This window comes from Phyllostomus hastatus, unplaced genomic scaffold (assembly GCF_019186645.2).
Source record: "Phyllostomus hastatus isolate PE091 unplaced genomic scaffold, TTU_PhHast_1.1 phas_contig_36, whole genome shotgun sequence".
Classification (NCBI taxonomy): Eukaryota; Metazoa; Chordata; class Mammalia; order Chiroptera; family Phyllostomidae; genus Phyllostomus; species Phyllostomus hastatus.
Genome location: NW_025333862.1, coordinates 2,987,640 through 3,004,982, shown reverse-complemented (window position 1 = coordinate 3,004,982; position 17,343 = coordinate 2,987,640). Strand labels below are relative to the sequence as shown.

General features: G+C 37.8%; 1 protein-coding gene across 2 annotated transcripts in view; it reads left to right on the top strand.

Annotated features, from left to right (window-relative positions):
• The window catches only part of CD84 (CD84 molecule), a 44,203-nt gene that overhangs the window by 11,393 nt on the left and 15,467 nt on the right, over positions 1 to 17,343 (top strand). For both annotated transcript variants that reach the window (XM_045841569.1, XM_045841568.1), the window contains exon 2: positions 1,864 to 2,214. In XM_045841569.1, coding sequence (XP_045697525.1) covers positions 1,864 to 2,214 — 351 coding nt within the window. The remainder of the gene's footprint in view (positions 1 to 1,863; positions 2,215 to 17,343) is intronic.

Here is a 17,343-nt window from a genome sequence, read left to right as displayed (position 1 = left end):
TTGGTTGATCTGAAAAGAAAGAGGTTTATATTTACAGCCCCCGGGCTCATTCAAGAACTGATGGGCGGGAGGCCAAAGTAGCCTTAGTTAGCACCATCAGGTTAGAAATATCCCTTTGCTTTTCTGACACTTCAAAATGATGTGTATTTTCAATGACTTATCCTATTCTTGTTCTCTTTATGCCAAGCCTGGATAAATGTTAGGGTCAGCCTGAATCCACTTTCATGAAAAACTTATGTCCTACGCTTTAGGGCTTACATGCAGCCAGTACTCATCAGAATAACCCTGTTATTGTTTATGTACAATACATTTACTGATGGGTCAGTACCTGTATCTATTGTTTATTAAATATTTTTAATATTGCCTGGTGGCTAAAAACACTATTTCTCACTAAATAGGGCTCAATGGGAATAACAAAGTAATGATAGAAGATTAGAAGATAACATCTTATATTGCCTTTCATTTTACAAATTTTGTATTATATCAATGTATCTTCATTAGATGATGAAAGGAAAGAAAATAAAAATTTCATTTCTTTTTCTCATTTTAGATTTTTAAATACATTATTTTTCCAGCTTTTAGTATAAAGTGTTCCTGGATTCCCAGAATACATCAAGTCCCCCTCACTATTCTCTCTCAATCACCATAACACTAACATATTTTGTATCTAATCTTTATGATATCTGATCCACATTGATCTCTTTATTATGTTCTGTAGAGAAGAAACTGTGTTTGTTTTTATTTACCATTGTATCCCCAATCTCTTCCATAATGCTTAAAAGATTACATTAGCTATGTAATCTTCCATTAGTTTATCTCTTGGCCTTGTTTTTCTTTTCTAATGCTTAAAATGGTAGTCTGCTCAACAAACATTTGTATTATAGATTATGTTCATTAATACCTGTCATAATATCTGGAACAAATCTGACCTTGAATAAATATATGCATTCATTCATAAATGTATGAATGAATAAATGAACTTTACTTCAGAAGTCGTTCCAAGAGATTCTAGGCAAAGCATAAATGAAATCCATTTATTAATTTATCCCAGAAATATTTACTAACCACTCACTATGTGTCAGTCTCTTCCAGAGACTGAAGATATAGTAGTGAATAAAAAAGAATATATATACATATGCCCTGGCCGGTGTGGCTCAGTGGTTGAGTGCCAGACTGCAAATTAAAGGGTCACCAGTTCAATTCCCAGGGTAAGGCACATACCTGGGTTGTGAGCCAGGTCTCCAGTAGGGGGCATGCAAGAGGCAACCACACATTAATGTTTCTCTTCCTCTCTTTCTTCCTCCCTTCCTCTCTCTAAAAACTAAATAAATAAAACCTTTTTTTAAAAAAAAGAACCCCAAAAATTATCAACTTGGGAGTATTGAGTCCAGAGTTTCTAAAACACTGTATCTTCCAGAAATAGAGGTATAAATGTAACTTACTGTGTGCAAAGACCACAGTAGCCAACCTAGTTTTTTGCCCTAGCTATTTCACCACTTGGCAATGTGATTTTGGGAAAGAAAGGCATTTAATATCTGAGAACTTGTGGAGGCTTACGGTCCTCATCTCTCAGATTCCTACTAGATCTCAGATTTTGTAAGTCTAGATTAAATGTGTTTTAAATGAAATGGGTCCATGGAAATTCACTAGAAAATTTACTTTTGAATGAGAATCCTTTAGAAAATCTAGCCATCATAACATATTAAGTATATCTAGAGTAGATTGCCAAAAAAAAAGACATCCTCAAGAAAGTGAATGATCTGCATTCATGAGAGCTCCTAAAGTAGACTCAAGCCTAGGGAGATGGGGAACTCTAAAAGATGCAACAGCTAAATGGCCACAATTTTCTATTTATGTCCTCAGGTCTGGAAGCAGTTGAAAGCAACACAGATATCGTCACAGTGAATGGAACTCTGGGGGAACCAGTTACTTTCCCTTTATGTATCCAAGAATTACAGCAAGTCACTAGCATTGCTTGGATGAATTCCAAAACTTCTGTTGCTCTTGTAGTAGTACCAGGCTCAGGAGCAGCACCCCAAGTTACCGTGACCCATGAAAATTACTATGAAAGAATAAATGTTTCCCATCAGAACTACAACCTGGAGATCAGCAATCTGAGGATGGAAGATGCAGGGATCTACAAGGCTGACATTAATGTAAAGACCTCTAAAATGAAAAGCACCATCACTAGGAGCTACAGCCTTCAAGTCTATCGTAAGTTGTGGGAAGACAGAGAGCTTACTTTTTATTTTTACTTTGCAAACTTGCTATTAAAGAATAGCTGTATTTCTGACTATTGGGTTCACTAAATTACTTGTACTTATAAATACTTATATAACTATACTAATATTTTTCAAAAGGGTGTGGCTTTGCTTGCTTTTAGCAGTAATTTTCCATTAGCTGTTTATCCCATGGCCTTTTTTTTTCTATAAAATGTCAATTATCATACTACTCACTTCCTGTAGTTATTGTAAAGATCAAATAAGATAGAGTATGTGAGGTATTTTTTCAAAAAAAAACTTTTTATTTTGAAATAATTACATGTGCATGAAAAGGTATAAAGACATGTACAGGGAGTTTCTGCGCCCACTGCTCTCAGTCTCTCCCAACAATAACATCTTACACAACTATAATACAATTTCAAAACCAGGAAATTGACATCAATAAAACAAATAGAGCTTACTTATATTTCACCAGTTTCACAGGCACTCATTTATTTGTGAGTATATGTGGCTGTCATTCTGTGCAATTTATTCACGTATGTTGCTTCATTTAACTACTACCACCATCAAGATACTTAACTGTACCATGGCCAGGAGTTCCTCATCCCTTTATAGTTCTCCATTACTGCCTCCTTCCCCCTCCAAAACTCCTTAATCCATTGTACAAGTCTGTAATTATGTTATTCCCCAAGTGTTTACATAGATGGAATCACACGGTTTGCATGCTTTTAACAACAGCTTCTCTCATTCAGTGAAATTTCTGTAAGAGTCCTAATTATTTCAAGTATCAATAGTTTATATCTTTTATTGCAGGGTACCATTTCATGGCATAGACATCCTAGTTTCTTTAACCATTCACCTATTGAGAAATATTTCAGTTGTTTCCAGTTTGGGGTTCTTGAAAATAAGCTGCCATGAATATTTGGAGTTTTTTTATTGTTGTTCAAGTACAATTGTCTCCATTTTCCCCCACCACTTCCCCCCACCCCACCCATCCCCACCTCCCACCCTCCATCTTACCCCCCCTTTGGCTTTGTCCATGTGTCCTTTATACATGATGCTCCTTGACAACACTTCCCTTTTTCCCTCCCCTGTTATCGCCTCCCTACCCCCCTCTGGTTAATGTCAGCTTGTTCTTTATTTCAATGTCTCTGGTTATATTTTGCTCACTTGTTTGTTTTGTTGATTAGATTCCACCTATAGGTGAGATGATATGGTATTTGTCTTTCAGTGCTTGGCTTATTTCACTTAGCATAATGTTCTCCAGATCCATCCATGCTGTCAGGAAGGGTAGGAGCTCCTTCTTTCTTTTTGCTGTGTAGTATTCCATTGTGTAAATGTAGCAGTTTTTTTGATCCACTCATTTGCTGTGCACTTAAATTGCTGCTAGCATTTGGTTATTGTTAATTGTGCTGCTCTGAACATTGGGGTGCATAAGTTCTTTTGAATAGGTGTTTCAGGATTCTTAGGGCATAATCCCAGCAGTGAAATAGCTGGGTCAAAAGCTGCCATGAATATTTGTACACAAGTTTCTGCCTGAAATAAATTTTTGTTTCTCTAAGATAAATATCCAAGAATGAAAACATGTGGTAAAACCATTTTTCTTTTTTCTTTTGAACATTTATTATGATAAAATATACATGGCATAACATTTAATATTTTAACCATTTTTAAGTTTACAGTTTAGTGGTATTAAGTACATTCACTTGGTTGAATAATGATCACTGCTATTCATCTTAGAACTTTTCCTCCTTTTAAGTAGATTCTATCTTACAGAGAAGTTTAAGGTTCTTAGAAAAATTGAGAGTAGAAAATACAAGGAGTTCCCATATGTACCCTGCCTCCATTCACTCACAGTCTCCTTCATTATCAACATCCCCACCAGAGTCATACATATGTTACAATGGATAATGTACATTGATGCATCATTATCATCCAGAGTTCATAATTTACATTAGGTTCACTCTTGATGTTGTTGTGTGTTCTATCAGTTTTGGAAAATATATAATGACATGTATTCAGCATTATAGTATCATACAGTAGAGTCTCACTGCCCTAAAAATCCTCTGCACTCTGATTATGTATCCCTCCTTCCCCCTAGCCCCTGGCAACCACTGATCTTTCACTGTCTCCACTGTTTTTGTCTTTTCTAGAATGTCATGTAGTTGGAATGATACAGGGTATAGCCCTTTCAAGTTGGCTTCTTCCACTTAGTAATATGCATTTAAGTTACCTCCATGCCTTTTCATGGCTTTATAGCTCTCTCCAGGTCTCAGAACTTACAAGAATCATTTTTTGTTTTTAAAGAAATGCCAAATTATTTTACATTCCCACCAGCAATGTATGAGTAATCCAGTTTCTTCACATCCTCAGCATCATTCAATAATATCACTATTTTTCATATTACTATTTCATTATCACTATTTTTGGTTACTCTGATGGGAGTATGACAATACCTCATTTTGGTTTTAATTTGAATTTCACTAATGACTATGACAAAGTGCTTGTAAAAGGTAAAATAGTGAACCCATCATCCTCATTAAAACTTCTATACTTCCTTGGGAGATGTGCATGGTGTGCTATGCAATGCTATTCAAAGTGCGGTCTGTGCACTGGCTGCATCAGCATCACCTGGGAACTTGTTGGAAATGCAAATTCTCAGGCATCACCACTTACTTTTGATGGTGAAGCCCAGAAATATGTGTGTTAACACTTTCTGAACTATTCCTATGTGTGCTAAAGTTTGAGAAGCAGTAATCTAAAACTTCATAATCTAATATGGTAGGCACTAATCACATATGGCTCTTGAGTATTTGAAATGTGGTGTGTTTAAATTGAGATGTACTTTAAGTGTAAAATACACACCAGATTTTAAAGTTTTGGCACCAAAAAAATTCCATAAAATACCTCATTAATAATTTTGTATTGGCTACAGGTTAAAGTAATAACATTTTGGATACATTCAGCTAAATAAAATACATTATTAAAATTAATATCACCTCTACTTTTGCTATTTTAATGTGGCTCTAAGAAAAAAACTTAAATGATGAAAAGAGAAAAAATTTAAATTATATAAGTGACTCACATTTTATTTCTATTGGGCAGCTCCAATTTTTAGCATAGAGATATATCTGAGCCATGTCTCAAGGATTTTACCATTCATCTGCCTCAGCGGAAGAACTTCAGAAAACCATATGGCAATAGATACAATTCAGGTACATAGTTAATCCACTAAAATTCAAGTTCCATAAAGGCAGGGGCCTTAATGTGAAGTTCATCACTATATTCACAACACAAACACTATCAAGCACATAGTAGGTATTCCAGGAGTATTTGTTGAATAAAAGAATGAATGAATCATAATAGTCCCAAGTCCTAAACAGTACCTGACAATTGTTTAAGTGCTTTATTAATATAGCAGGTTGTACCTGAATGGAAGGTCTATAGTAGAAAGAACATTAATGTTGAAATTAGACCTCTTGCCAGCTGTGTGACCTTGAGCAAATTGTTTACCCTCTGTGGGCCTAAATTTCTGCATCTATTTAATGTAGACTATAATAGGTAGGGTTAAAGGAGATAGTGTTAGTTAAGCTCCCAGTATAGTGCATGCTCTTAAAGTAGATGCTCAATAACTAGTAGTCACTATTAATTTTTTAATCCTTAGCTCCCTCTCAAATTGTATTTATAAAGGACTTCCTAGATGAAGAAGGCTCTGAATTGGGCATGAGTGACATAGTCAAAGAACCATACCCAAATGTGTACACCTTAGAAAATATTTGACTCATTCAAGAACATTTGTGGAGAAATAAAGAGGGCATTCAATTTTAAGATGTTTGTTTTCATGACTTTATACATTTAGTTTTACCCACTAAATCTTCAGGAGGTGTTGTCATGATTTGTAATTAGGGAAGACCACTATAAAGTCTTAGAAAAAGCTGTATTGTCCATACAACAAAATGTGTACCTTGTGGTTAGTTAGCTGAGAGGATAAAGAGAAGAAAACTGACATTTATTGAACACTATGTGTCTGGCATTCTACCACCTAACTTTTTAAAATATATAAATATTATACATATTTAGGCAATATGTGCACAAACAGAGCAAAAGATGTTACAGTGAAATGCAACTCTCCCTTCTCAGAGGTAGTCACTTTTGCCAGTTGATTTTGTCTCTTCCATGGACAATAGATGATAGATGATGACAGATGATAGATGATAGATAGATAGATGATAGATAGATAGATATAGATATTTAGATGATAGATAGATAGATATTAGAGTGGTCTTTATATATAATAGCTCATTTAATCTTCACAAGCCTAGCAGGAGAACTTTGTTATCCTTATGTTATAATTGAGGAAACTAAATCTCAGTGAAACTGCATACCTTCTCCACCATTCTACAATTACAGTGTAGTGGAACCTGGATTCTGAACCAGGTCTCCATTGACTTTGATACTCTTTGGCTTCAGAGAATGAAGGTATACCTGCCACAGCTCGGACCTTTTCTGCCCAACACCTCTGTGCATGTAAGATCTCTATTGCCGCTAAGAAAAAAATGAGGTGGGATCCCATTCTTTACTTCTATTCCTCACTTTGACACCCACAAAAAAAAGTAAAAATAACCAGAGACATTGAAATTAAGACCAAACTGACAATAACCAGATGGGAGGTGGGAGGGGATAAGGATGGGAAAAGGGGGAAGGATTTTCAGGAACATCGATAAAGGACTCATGGGCAAAACCAAGGGTGGTGGGTAGGATCAGGAGTGGGAGGTGGGAATGGCTGGGGTGGAGGGGAGTGGTGGGGAGAAAATGGAGGCAACTGTACTTGAACAACAATAAAATAAATTAAAATAAAATAAAATAAATAAGCAAATACCAAACAGAGACTTAAACATTTTTGTAAATCAAGTTTCTAAAGAAACACACAGACACACACACACACAATTTGGTTTATTTTGAACTATACATATCTATATCTATAGTCAGTATAGCTAATCAACGTCTTTACTCTAAATTGATTAGAATTTTTTCTTGCCAAGTCATCACTAATTCTAATTTGGAATAGATCCTTCTAAGAAACTCTTAGGGCAAGAAGTTTTGGTTAAGATGAAATAAAAAATATTTATGGATTCTTATTTCTCATGTTCTCCTTCTTCACAAGTACAGACCAATGGTTCCTACACATATTTACCCTGTTCAATGTATTGCCCTTATAAACTTCACATTAATTAGTAAATTACATGCTGGTTCCTTCTGACTTTTCTATTTCCTTTCTCAAACAGCCATAGTGGAAGGAAGAAATCCCAACAAAGGAGCTTAGACAAAAATGAACTAAACTTACTAACTCTGAATGAGGTCATTTTTTATTTCCTGGTAAAAGATCTTTCCTTTCCTTCTGCCAGCTTCATATCTAGCTATTACCTCAACCTAAATATCATTGTTCTGTGGGAACCCTTTACTAGTTTATAATTTTTACAGTTTACCTTTTGGTTACTTTAGTGAAAACATTCTTGTAAATAAACTTTTAAATGGGGTTTTACTTTTCATCCTAAGCACTTTAAAACACAGCAATAGAACAAACTTAAAGAAAACACACATACATGAGAAAACAAAGCCAAAAAAATTTTCAAGATTGTTTCACACAGTGGTATGCTGAAAATGTTCAACTGGTTCTCTTTTTTTAATGTATTTTATTGATTATGCTAACAGTTGTCCCATTTTCCCTCCTTTAACCCCTCTTCCCTGCACACACCCTCCTACCTGTCTTCCCTCCCTCTTAGTTCATATTCATGGGTAGTACATTTAAGTTCTTTGGCTTCTACATTTCCCATAGTATTCTTAACCTACCCCTGTCCATTTTGTGGCTACCATTTATGCTATTTATTCCCTATACACTTACCCCCATCCACCACCCCATCACCCTCCATGTGATCTCCATTTCTGTGATTCTGTTCCTGTTCTAGTTGTTTGCTTAGTTTGGCTTTTGTTTTTGTTTTAGGTTCAGTTGCTAATACCTGTGAGTTCTTTGTCATTTTACTGTTCATATTTTTTATCTTCTTTTTTAGATAAGTACATTGAACATTTCGTATAATAAGGGCTTGGTGATGATAAACTCCTTTAACTTGACCTTATCTGAGAAGCACTTTATCTGCTCTTCCATTCTAAATGATAGCTTTGCAGGATAGAGTAATCTTGAATGTAGATCCTTGACTTTCATGACTTTGAATACTTCTTTTTTTTTTAAGATTACACTTATGGGAAATTTCCAGAACAGGCAAATCCATGGGGATAAAAAGACTAGTTGTTGCTGAGGGCTGAAAGGGGACAGTGGCTGCTAATGGGTGGGGATAGTGGCAATTTTTGCCCAATTCTATCAGTATACTAAAAACCATTGAACTGTATACATTTTGGGTGTCTTCATGGTACATAAATTATATCTCAATTTTTAAAGTATTTTTAACTGTTTATGCTATTACAGTTTTCCCAAGTTTTCCCCCTTTATCTCTCCTCTGCCCTGCCCTCCCAACCCTCCAGCATCCCCCCTCTTAGTTCATGTCCATGAGTTGTACATATAAATTCTTTGAGTCCTCTGTTTGCTATACCATTTTTATCTCTCTGTCAATTTTACGCTAATTATGCTTCTTCTTCCCTATACCTTTTTCCCCCATTCCTCCCTTCCACCTCCCCACTGAACTCCCTCTGGGTAATGTCTATTTCTTTGTTTCTGTTCCTGTTCTGGTTGTTTGCTTAGTTTTTGTTTTCATTGTTTTTCTTTTCTTTTAGGTTCATTTGTTAATAGTTGTGACTTTTTTATCATTTTATTGTTCATATTTTTTATCTTCTTTTTTTTAGATAAGTCCCTTTAATGTTCCATGTAATAAGGGCTTAGTGATAATGAACTCCTTTAACTTGACCTTATCTGGGAAGCACTTTATCTGCCCTCCCATTCTAAATGATAGCTTTGCTGGATAGAGTATTCTTGGATGTAGGTCCTTGCCTTTCATGACTTCAAATACTTTTTTCCACCCTGGCTGGTGTAGCTCAGTGGATTGAATGCAGGCTGTGAACCAAAGGGTCGCTGGTTCAATTCCCAGTCTAGGGCACATGTCTGGGTTGCAGACCAGGTCCCTAGTGGGGGACACGTGAGAGGCAACCACACATGTTTCTCTCCCTCTCCTTCTCTCTCCCTTCCTCTCTCTCTCTAAAAAAAAAATAAATAAACAAAATCTTTTTAAAAAATACTTCTTTCCAGTCCTTTCTTGCCTGTAATATTTCTTTTGAAAAATCAGTTGATAGCCTTATGGGAACTCATTTGTTGGTAACTCTCTCCTTTTCTCTTGCTGATTTTAGGATTCTCTCTTTGTCTTTAATCTTGGTTAATTTAAAGATGACGTGCCTTGGTGTGTTCCTCTTTGGGTCCAACTTCTTTGGTACTCTCTGGGCTTCCTGAACTTACTGGAAGTCTATTTCCTTCACCAGATTGGGAAGTTTTCCTTTGTTATTGTTCAAATAAGTTTTCAATTTCTTTCTGTTGTTCTTCTCCTTCTGGCACCCCTATAATTTGGATGGTGGAACATTTCAGGTTGTCCCAGAGAACCCTCAGCCTCTCTTCATTTTTTTTTTTTTGGATTCGTGTTTCTTCATTCTGATCCAGTTGGATGTTTATTTCTTCCTTTTGTTCCAAATCAATGCTTTGAATCCTGGTTTCCTTCTTGTCACTGCTGGTTCCCTGAATGTTTTGTTTTATTTCACTTTGGGTATCCTTCATTTGTTTTTTCATTTTCAACCAAGCTCAATCAGATCTGTGAGCATTTTGATTACCAGGGTTTTAAATTCTCCATCAGATAGTTTGGAGATCTCCTCCTCACTTAGTTCTCTTTCTGAGGTTTTCCTCTGTTCTTTCATTTGGGTCATATTTCTTTTTCTTGGCACACCTGATCTGATTACTTCTTTCCATCCCCTTCTTGCCTGCAAGGTTTCTTTTGAGAAATCAGCTGATAGTCTTATGGGAACTCCTTTGTAGGTAATTGTCTCCTTTTTTATTGCTGTTTTTAAGATTCTCTCTTTGTCTTTAATCTTGGGTAATACAATTATGATGTGCCTTGGTGTGTTCTTCCTTGGATCCAACTTCTTTGGGACTCTCTGAGCTCCCTGGACTTCCTGGGATTCTATTTCCTTTGCCAGATTGGGTAAGTTCTCCTTCATTATTTTTTCAAATAAGTTTTCAATGTCTTGTTCTTCCTTTTCTTCTTCTGGCACCCTTATGATTCAGATGTTGGAACATTTAAAGTTGTCCTATAGGTTCCTAGCCTCTCCTTGCTTTTTTTGAATTCTTGTTTCTTCATTCTGTTCTGGTTGACTGTATATTTCTTCCTTCTGCTCCAAATTGTTTATTTGAGTCCCAGTTTCCTTCCCATCACTGTTGGTTCCCTGTACATTTCCTTTATTTCACTTTTCATAGCCTTCACTTTTTCCTCTGTTTTGCAACCATACTCTACCATTTGTATGAGCACCCTTATTACCAGTTTTGAACTGTACATCTGATAGGTTGGCTAGTTCTTTGTCATTTTGTTGTATTTTTCCTGGTGCTTTGATCTGTTCTTTCATTTGGGCCTTTTTTTTTTTTTTTTTTGGTCTCCGGGCACCTGTTACATAGTAAGGGGTGGAGCCTTTGGTATTTGCCAGGGCAGGACAACCCATGTTGCTGCCTTGTGGCACTGTATGTGGAGGAGAGGTCTGGGAGGGAACAAAGCTGCTTGCTCAGCTCTCTGCCAGCTTTCAGTCACCTCCTCCACTACCCACAAACAAATTGGGTCCCTCTAATGCTGATTCCTGGGTGGTGGGTTGTGTATGTTCTATGACCCTGTGGATCTCTCCAGCAAACTCTCCTGTGAGGCTGGGAGTCTCTCCCACCACTGCAACTCCATAGGATTTTTCAGTCAGAGGTTTTGAGGCTTTGTTTCCCCATGTGGTCTGTCTCATTCCCATTTGTCCCTCCCAGTTTATCCACACACAAATGTGGGACTGCCTGCTCCACCAGCCACCCCCTCACTTAGTCTGCCAGCCACTACCTTGCTGCGAATCCTCTCTGGCCCGGCTGCTCATCTCTGCCCCTCCTACCTATCTGTATGAATGTTCCTTCTTTAACGCCTTGGTTGATAGACTTCCATAAAGTTCAGTTTTCTAGCAGTCTTGGTTGTTTTTTGTTTTTAAATTTGTTGTTATCCTACTTTTGGTTGAGGAAGGAGGCACAGTGTATCTACCTACACATCCATCTTGGCCAGAAGTCTCAACTAGTTCTCAGTGGTATATGTATATTTGTATACATAATATATATAATAAATTTGATTCACATAAGGGATATGTGGCACACAATTTCATAAATGATAATAAAATATACAATAGTCTTTATTGTAAATTCCATATAGCCATTTGTTCTCACAGAATACTTTCACTGATTTTTGCTAAACATTTATATCCCTATTCAACCTATGGTTGCAGTCAGTGAATGAACCAACATGAATATTGGTTGATATTTTCATTTAAGTTAACTAAGAAGAAAAAGAGATTCGAGATGGAAGATGGCGGCTTTACTCTAGGCAGCATTTTTCTCGGCTTCTGTGAAGAGGGGGGAAACTCACGGATCGGTGGAGAAACAGAGCAAGTGGGCTAGGTTACCGAATCACTTTTGAAAGCAGGACATCAAAAATTATTGCACTCACTGGAAAACCAGACAGTAAGGAGACTGCTACAGGACAAAAGGGGCCCAGGGATCAGTGCGGGGTCCAGGGGTGTGCAGACCCCAGGCCCGCCCAGTGCTCCGGGGTCTGCCCCAGGGCTCCCGGGAGAGGGAAGTCACTGCTCCCTCCCCCGAATACAGGGGGTGAGCAACTCCAGGGGAGAACGTGTTGCTAGAAGGAACAGATTGGCCAGTTGGACTGGGAAAAAATCGCCCAGGGACTATGAACACCTGCCCAGAGACCTGGGAGAAGTGAGGGCCTCTAGCCGACAGGACCAGGGGCAGCCTGGAAGAGCGCCCGCACCCCTAGCCCAGTGGAAGTGCAGATCAGTGGAGAGTACAGAGCCGGGCCGCGCTCAGCTTGCACCCCATAGGGAGGCCTGAATCGCGTGCTGCGATCCTGGGAGGGACGTGGCACTTGGTGCATTCCTACAGTATGGCTCAGAAATTTCCAGCCAGCCCAACCAGGGGAGCCAGAAAAGGCGCCAACACGGTCGGAGTGCGGTTTGGAGGGGAACACGGAGCTGGAAGCGGCTTGGCTCGCGCACCGTGGGGAAGACTGACTCTCACACACTTTGAACCCGCAGGGGTCGCAGCGAGGCGCTTAGGGCAATCCTAGACCCCGAATGTCAAAAGTTGGGGGGAGGGGCGTGCCCTTTTACGATCCCCATGGAGGGCGCAGTGAATCCCAAAACGTCGCGGGTGCCTCCTGAGATCATACAGCTGGAACCCTGCAGGACCCCGGAGTCCGGAAGAACGTGAAAGTGAGATCCAGAGAGCCAGTGTGTTCGGGAGCGCCCAGGGTACCTGACAGACTTGCTGAGATCTGGCTGGGAGAGAGAGAAGCATTTCAAAGGTCCCTCAGCCAGCTGAAGCCAGCAAGATCAGAAAAACTGGTCTGGCCAGTTACAAACCAACAAAAGGTTTTTTTGTTTTGTTTTTGTTTGTTTTTTTTTTTGTTTGGTTTAGTTTGGTTTGGTTTCTCTGGCTGTTGTTGGTTGATTGATTTTATCTTGTGTTTTATGTGACATTTTATTTTTCAATTCTTATTATTTTTATCTCACAATCCCTTATGTTTCTCTTCCATTCATCCTAATATTATTCTTTACACTCCAAATTTATCTCTCCTGCACTACATCTTCTGCTTTTCTTTCCTTTTTTTTAATCTTGCAAGTTACTGTAAATTTGTATTATCTTTTTCTCACTTTTCTGACATTTTTTTATTTTAATAATATTTTGGTATTCTTTTTCTTTCTGTATAATCTTCTTTGCTTGGCTGGTTATACTGTCATTTGATAGGTTCCCCCTGGTATCTCAGTCACAAGGCATTGATAAGTTACTATCCTTCATCCGTGTTCCATTAATACACCTCTCAAGGTTCTATACTCTTTATTCTGGTTATCTAGACCTCATCGATTCTGCCACAAGACTGTCACTTTACTATTACTGCTCGTAAGACCTAGTCTATACAATTGTAAATGCTTCTCAATACCCCTACCTGATCTCAGCCCACTTTGCAATTTTCTGAACTATACTATTGTGGGGGTTGTCTCTATTCTTTTACTCACTATTCCTATATACTAATCTTTAGTCCAACCCTACCTTAGAATCTGACCTCCCACAGCCTCACAGCTTTCTAGATCCAACTAACAATCCTCTCGTCCCCAGTAAGAGTCTTACCTTCTTTCCATCCTTTCTAAAACGTGGATAGTGGGGTGGAGGATCACGGATAACACTATAAGGAGCCAAAGGATAACTCATCTCTTCTCTACTGGCTGCTAAAGTAAATATCATAGTATACTGTCTTGCTGTTTTAAACCATTTTGCCTTACTCCTCCAACTGATCCCAAAAAAGAGTAGGGGGAAGCTGTGAACACCAGGATACACGAAGGAGACTGCACCACTGAAACACACAAATATTCTACCACAGAGGTTCACACGATAATTACAGGGAATCAGAACAGATCAAGTTAACAAACAAGAAGAAAAAAGAAGAAACCCATGAACAATGAGAAAACAAAGAAACAACCCCCAACTGAATAGAAACGAGGAAGCCTCAGAAAAAATGCTAAATGAAATAGAGGCAACTCAACTATCAGATAGTGAGTTCAAAACAATGATTACCAGGAAGTTCAATGAACTCACAATAAGCTTTCAGAAATTAGAGGGAAACTACATCAATCTCACTGCAAACTATATAAACATGAAAAAGGAAATAGAAACTCTCAACAAAGGTCAAGAGGAAATGAAGAATACAATTTCTGAACTGAAGAACACAGTAGAAGGAATGAAAAGCAGGATTGATGAAGCAGAAGATCAGATTAGCGAGCTGGAGGACAAAGTAGAAAACAGCATCCAGAAAGAGCAAGAACAGGAAAAGAAGCTCAGAAAGAATGAAGAGGGATTAAGAGAAATGCAAGACAATATGAAATGGAATAATATCCGTGTAATAGGGATACCAGAAGGAGAAGAAGAAGGGCAAGGGATCGAAACCCTAGTTGAACAAGTAATGAAGGAGAACTTCCCTAATTTGACGAAAGAAAAAGTCACACAAATCCAGGAAACACAGAGAGTCCCAATCAAGAGGCACCCAAAGAGACCCACCCCAAGGCACATCATAATTAAAATGACAAAATTTCAAGACAAAGAGAGAATCTTAAAGGCAGCAAGGGAGAAAAAGGAAGGAACATACAAGGGAGCCCCAATAAGGCTAACAGCTGACTTCTCAATGGAAACACTTCAAGCCAGAAGAGAATGGCAAGAAATACTCCAGGTAATGAGAACCAGAGGTCTGCAACCAAGACTACTTTACCCAGAAAGGCTCTCAATCAAGATAGAAGGCCAAATAAGAAGCTTCCCAGACAAAAGGAGTCTAAAAGAATACACCTCGACCAAACCAGCTCTGCAAGAGATTCTAAAAGGACTGCTTTAAGGAAGGGAAGGAAAAGAGAGAGAGAGAGAGAGGAACACACGTACAAAAAGACAATAAGTACCTATCAATAATAACCTTAAATGTAAATGGATTAAATGCTCCAATCAAAAGACATAGAATAGCTGATTGGATAAGAAAAAATGACCCACATATCTGCTGTCTACAAGAGACCCACCTCAGGATAAAAGACGTATACAGACTGAAAGTGAAGGGCTGGAAACAAATCTTCGAAGCAAATGGACAGGAAAAAAAAGCTGGGGTAGCAATACTCATATTAGACAAAATAGACGTCCCAAAAAGGTCCATAAAGGGAGACCCAGAAGGTCACTTCATAATACTTAAGGGAAGAATCCACCAAGAAGACATAAATATTGTAAATATATATGTACCCAACATAGGAGCACCCAAATACATAAAGAAAATCTTAGAGGACTTCAAAAAGGTATGGACAGCAACACAATTGTAGTGGAAGATTTTAACACCCCACTATCAAAAATGGACAGGCCTTCTAAACAAAATATCAACAAAGATATTGTAGCATTGAACTTGATGAAATGGACTTTACTGATATATACATAGCCCTCCATCCAAAAGAAGCTAAATACACATTATTTTCACATGTACACAGGACATTCTCAAAGATAGACCACATGATAGGACACAAAACAAGCCTCAAGAATTTCAAGAAAATTGAAATCATACCAAGCATTTTCTCAGACCACAAGGGACTGAAGCTAGAAACCAACCCCAAGGAAAAAAAACAAAAACACTTAAAATCATGGAGATTAAATAGCATGCTATTAAACAATGAATGAGTCAAGAATGATATTAGGGAAGAAATCAAAAGTTTTCTGGAAACAAATGAAAACGAACTCACAACAACCCAAAACTTATGGGACACAGCCAAGGCAGTCCTGAGAGGGAAGTTCATAGCGATACAGGCCCACCTAAAAAGGTTAGAAACATTCCAAACAAACAACCTAACCCTACGTCTACAAGAACTTGAGGAACAACAACAAAGGCAGCCCAGAGCAAGCAGAAGGAAGGAAATAACCAAAATCAGAGCAGAATTAAATGACATAGAGACTAAAGCACAATTCTAAGGATCAATGAACCCAAGAGCTGGTTCTTTGAAAAGATAAACAAAATCGACAAGCCTTTAAGCAGACTCATCAAGAAAAAAAGAGAGAAGACCCAAATAAACACAATCAGAAATGAAAGAGGAGAGATTACAACAGATACCACAGAAATACAAAGGATTGTAAGAAATTACTACAAAGAGCTGTATGCCAAGAAATTTGAAAACCTAGGTGAAATGGACAACTTTCTAGAAAAATATAATCTTCCAAAACTCAATGAAAAAGAAGCAGAAAGCCTGAACAGACCAATAACAGCAAAAGAAATTGAAGCAGTAATCAAAAAACTCCCAACACACAAAAGCTCGGGACCAGATGGTTTCACAGGAGAATTCTACAAAGCATTTAAGGAAGAGCTAACCCCTACCCTTCACAGACTATTCCAAAAAATCTAAAAAGATGGGAGTCTCCCAAACTCTTCTTATGAGGCCAACATCATCCTATTTCCAAAACCAAATAAAGACACAACAAAGAAAGAAAACTTCTGGCCAATATCACTGATGAACATTGACGCTAAAATCCTCAACAAAATACTGGCAAACCGCATCCAATAGTACATTAAAAAGATCAGACGCCATGACCAAGTGGGATTCATTCCAGGGATGCAAGCATGGTTCAATATTCGCAAGTCAGTAAATGTAATACATCACATAAACAAAAGCAAAGACAAAAACCACATGATCATATCAATTGATGCAGAAAAAGCATTTGATAAGGTACAACACCCATTCATGATAAAAACACTTGGCAAAGTGGGAATAGAGAGAGCATTCCTCAACATAATAAAGGCCATATATGAGAGACCTTCAGCCAACATCATACTCAATGGGTAAAAATTAAAATCTTTTCCACTAAGATCAGGAACAAGACAAGGCTGTCCACTTTCACCACTTCTATTCAATATAGTACTGGAAGTTTTAGCCACAGTGATCAGACAAGAAAAAGAAATAAAAGGCATTCAAATCGGAAAGGAGGAAACAAAACTGTCACTGTTTACAGATGACATGATAGTATACATAGAAAATCCTATAGACTCTACCAAAAAACTGCTTGACCTAAAAATGAATTTGGCAAAACAGCGGGATACAAAGTCAATATCCAGAAATCAAAGGCATTTCTGTACACCAACAATGAAACAGTAGAAACAGAGATCAAGGAAAAAATCCGATTTGAAATAGCAAAAAGAAAAATAAAATATCTAGGAATAAACCTTTGGAATAACCAAAGAGGTAAAAGACCTGTATTCAGAAAACTACACAACACTGAGGAAAGAAATCAAGGAAGACACAAACAAATGGAAACATATACTGT